At 56.7% G+C, this 2,199-nt stretch overlaps 1 protein-coding gene across 1 annotated transcript; it reads right to left on the reverse strand.

Moving 5' to 3' along the window:
* Window positions 1-569: 569 nt before the first annotated feature.
* Window positions 570-1,553, reverse strand: LOC135830391 (uncharacterized). Its single transcript, XM_065342649.1, has one exon. It carries the CDS (start codon window positions 1,551-1,553, stop codon window positions 570-572), a length of 984 nt encoding a protein of 327 aa, XP_065198721.1.
* Window positions 1,554-2,199: the final 646 nt, after the last annotated feature.

Genomic DNA, 2,199 nt, shown 5'->3' on the forward strand with positions numbered 1-2,199 from the left:
TCGCTGCCGGTTACATGTGCCGTGTACACAATGCTCGATGCTAGACAGTTTCCTTTCAAGGGGCAATCATTTTTGACACGGCAGTTGCAGGTTCTCACATCCTTGGTCTTATTCTGGTGGTCGCTGCGGAGGATACTATTGTTAACCCTCACACCACAGAAGAGATGAGCCAGTGGGGTGTCGCAAGCTTATATTGAACGTGAGCACGACATGATTATTGTGATCATGATGACGTATAACATAGTTCGCGTGAAATGATCGGACTGGGCCGTCTAAGGCCGCCCATCTGTAACATAGTATGATAGGAACAAATAACGCCATCTATCGGCTATGAAAGAGCGTTTGAAAGACGACCCATGGGGTCATGTAACAATCATAAAGGCTGGGTGTACCAGTACATTGCTATGGCAACTGCATGACCACTAAGTACTCGGTAGTACCCACAAGTATATTAATTGTATTGTCTGCGGCAGCCGATGGATGTGCACCATGCGGATTTCGTGCCCATCGGCCGAGCCCGTGCCTCCAAGAAAAGGGGGGGGGGGGGTGCGGTGCTTGCGACCCGTGGCTCAGTAACGCCGCAGCATGCCTGCAGGCCTGCGAACGTACGTGCGGTAAGCTCCGCTGGACCACCGCCCGGCTGCCATCAAGGCATACTCCGGGGCACCTTGGTTCGCCATGTGCGTTGCGCCACCTGCACGGAGGGAGTGGCTACTGTAGCTGGGGCCCAGAACCCTGCGCAACACTACGTTGATGTCATTGGGCGTGAGCCATCGTCCATTGCCGAACTTGAAGAGAGGTTGTTCGTCACTACCCCATGCGCATGATCTGACGTATGCCTCGAGGGCCAGGACGGGGCATATTTGCGGGTCTGCATGGCGATGCAGCACAACCTCGCCACCGCTTGTCAGCTGCGATGTCTTCGTGCGTTGAAGCCGTAAGCTGGCTGTGGCCTGAGAGAGCACGAGGTGAGCGCGCCTGAGAGTTTTCAGGGTACCCGACCCTGCTGGCGACGGGGACGTGTACTCGCTAACTCGCAGCAGACCATGGAATGCTGTCGTCAATGCGGCCCATAGCATGAGCGTGTCGCCAGGGCTATCAGCGGAACGCTGCAGGAAAAGATGTAGTGCCTTGAGTTGTACGGCGGTAATAGCCTGTCTCCGAGGCTGGGCAGTTGCGTGCCGTGGGAGCGATGCGCGTTCTCTCTCCAGGCCTTTCACCAGAGCGGTGAGCCGGCTGGATGCAAGGACTTCGACAGGTCCTCCCCTGCAGAGGAGGTTGTATCTGACTGCGGCCAGGTATACTTTCAAAGTGCCGGCACTGACAGAATGCGACATGGAAGCGGCAAATAGCAGGATGTCATCGTGACGCGGTGACAGCGGGTCGCGGTGAATCTGCTGCATGAACTTGCGGAATGCGTGCCAGCCCGGGGCATATGTGCGTTGCGTGGCTGCAGCCACTGAATTGGATATGAGTTGTTCGGCTCGTGCGGAAAGTGCGGCGGCTGGCGAGCCTGGCAGAGAGGACACAGGAGAAGAGATAGCGCGCCACATGCATCCACCAGTGACCGCGTATAGCAGCGCACATGCCCACATGCGCGCACATAAACACAAGCATATACACAAACATGCGCACATCCATCACCACCTGCCCTAGACAGCGGCTAGGAAGCGAGCGAGAAACACGATAGCTAGCCCTGCGTGCTGACTGGGGCCAGCGGTACGTTGTGGAGGAAGCGACTGCGGTGGCCCTCCTGCGGGAGGTTGCTTTTCTGCGGATAGATGAGCGATCTGGGCTAGCGAGCCACCATGTGAGCGGTTGCATGCGGCAACGGCCAGCGAGCCTGGAATCAACACAACAAAGGACAAAGAAATTCAGTCAGTGCGAGTGACCCTGCTTCGTACGACCCACCCCCATGAGCGCAGTCATGATCCTAGGTGTAACGGGGCTCTCTGACCGGCGGAGGCCTACTGCCATGAGGCGTGCGGATTTTGCTTGCGGCTTGCCTATTTGATTCCCAATCTAGATGTGTCTATTGCGGTGGTCTCCCTAGGCAGCGGCGGGACCGAACTGCTCCCAAAGAAAGTGCAGGCGTCTAGGGGACCTGATTCAGTCCCTAAGCACACCGGGCGGCAAATCTAGAGGACTTGACTCGGTCCATAAGCACACAGGGATGCGATTCTAAAGGACTTGACAATC

Source organism: Sycon ciliatum, unplaced genomic scaffold (assembly GCF_964019385.1).
Source record: "Sycon ciliatum unplaced genomic scaffold, ocSycCili1.1 SCAFFOLD_2011, whole genome shotgun sequence".
Classification (NCBI taxonomy): domain Eukaryota; kingdom Metazoa; phylum Porifera; class Calcarea; order Leucosolenida; family Sycettidae; genus Sycon; species Sycon ciliatum.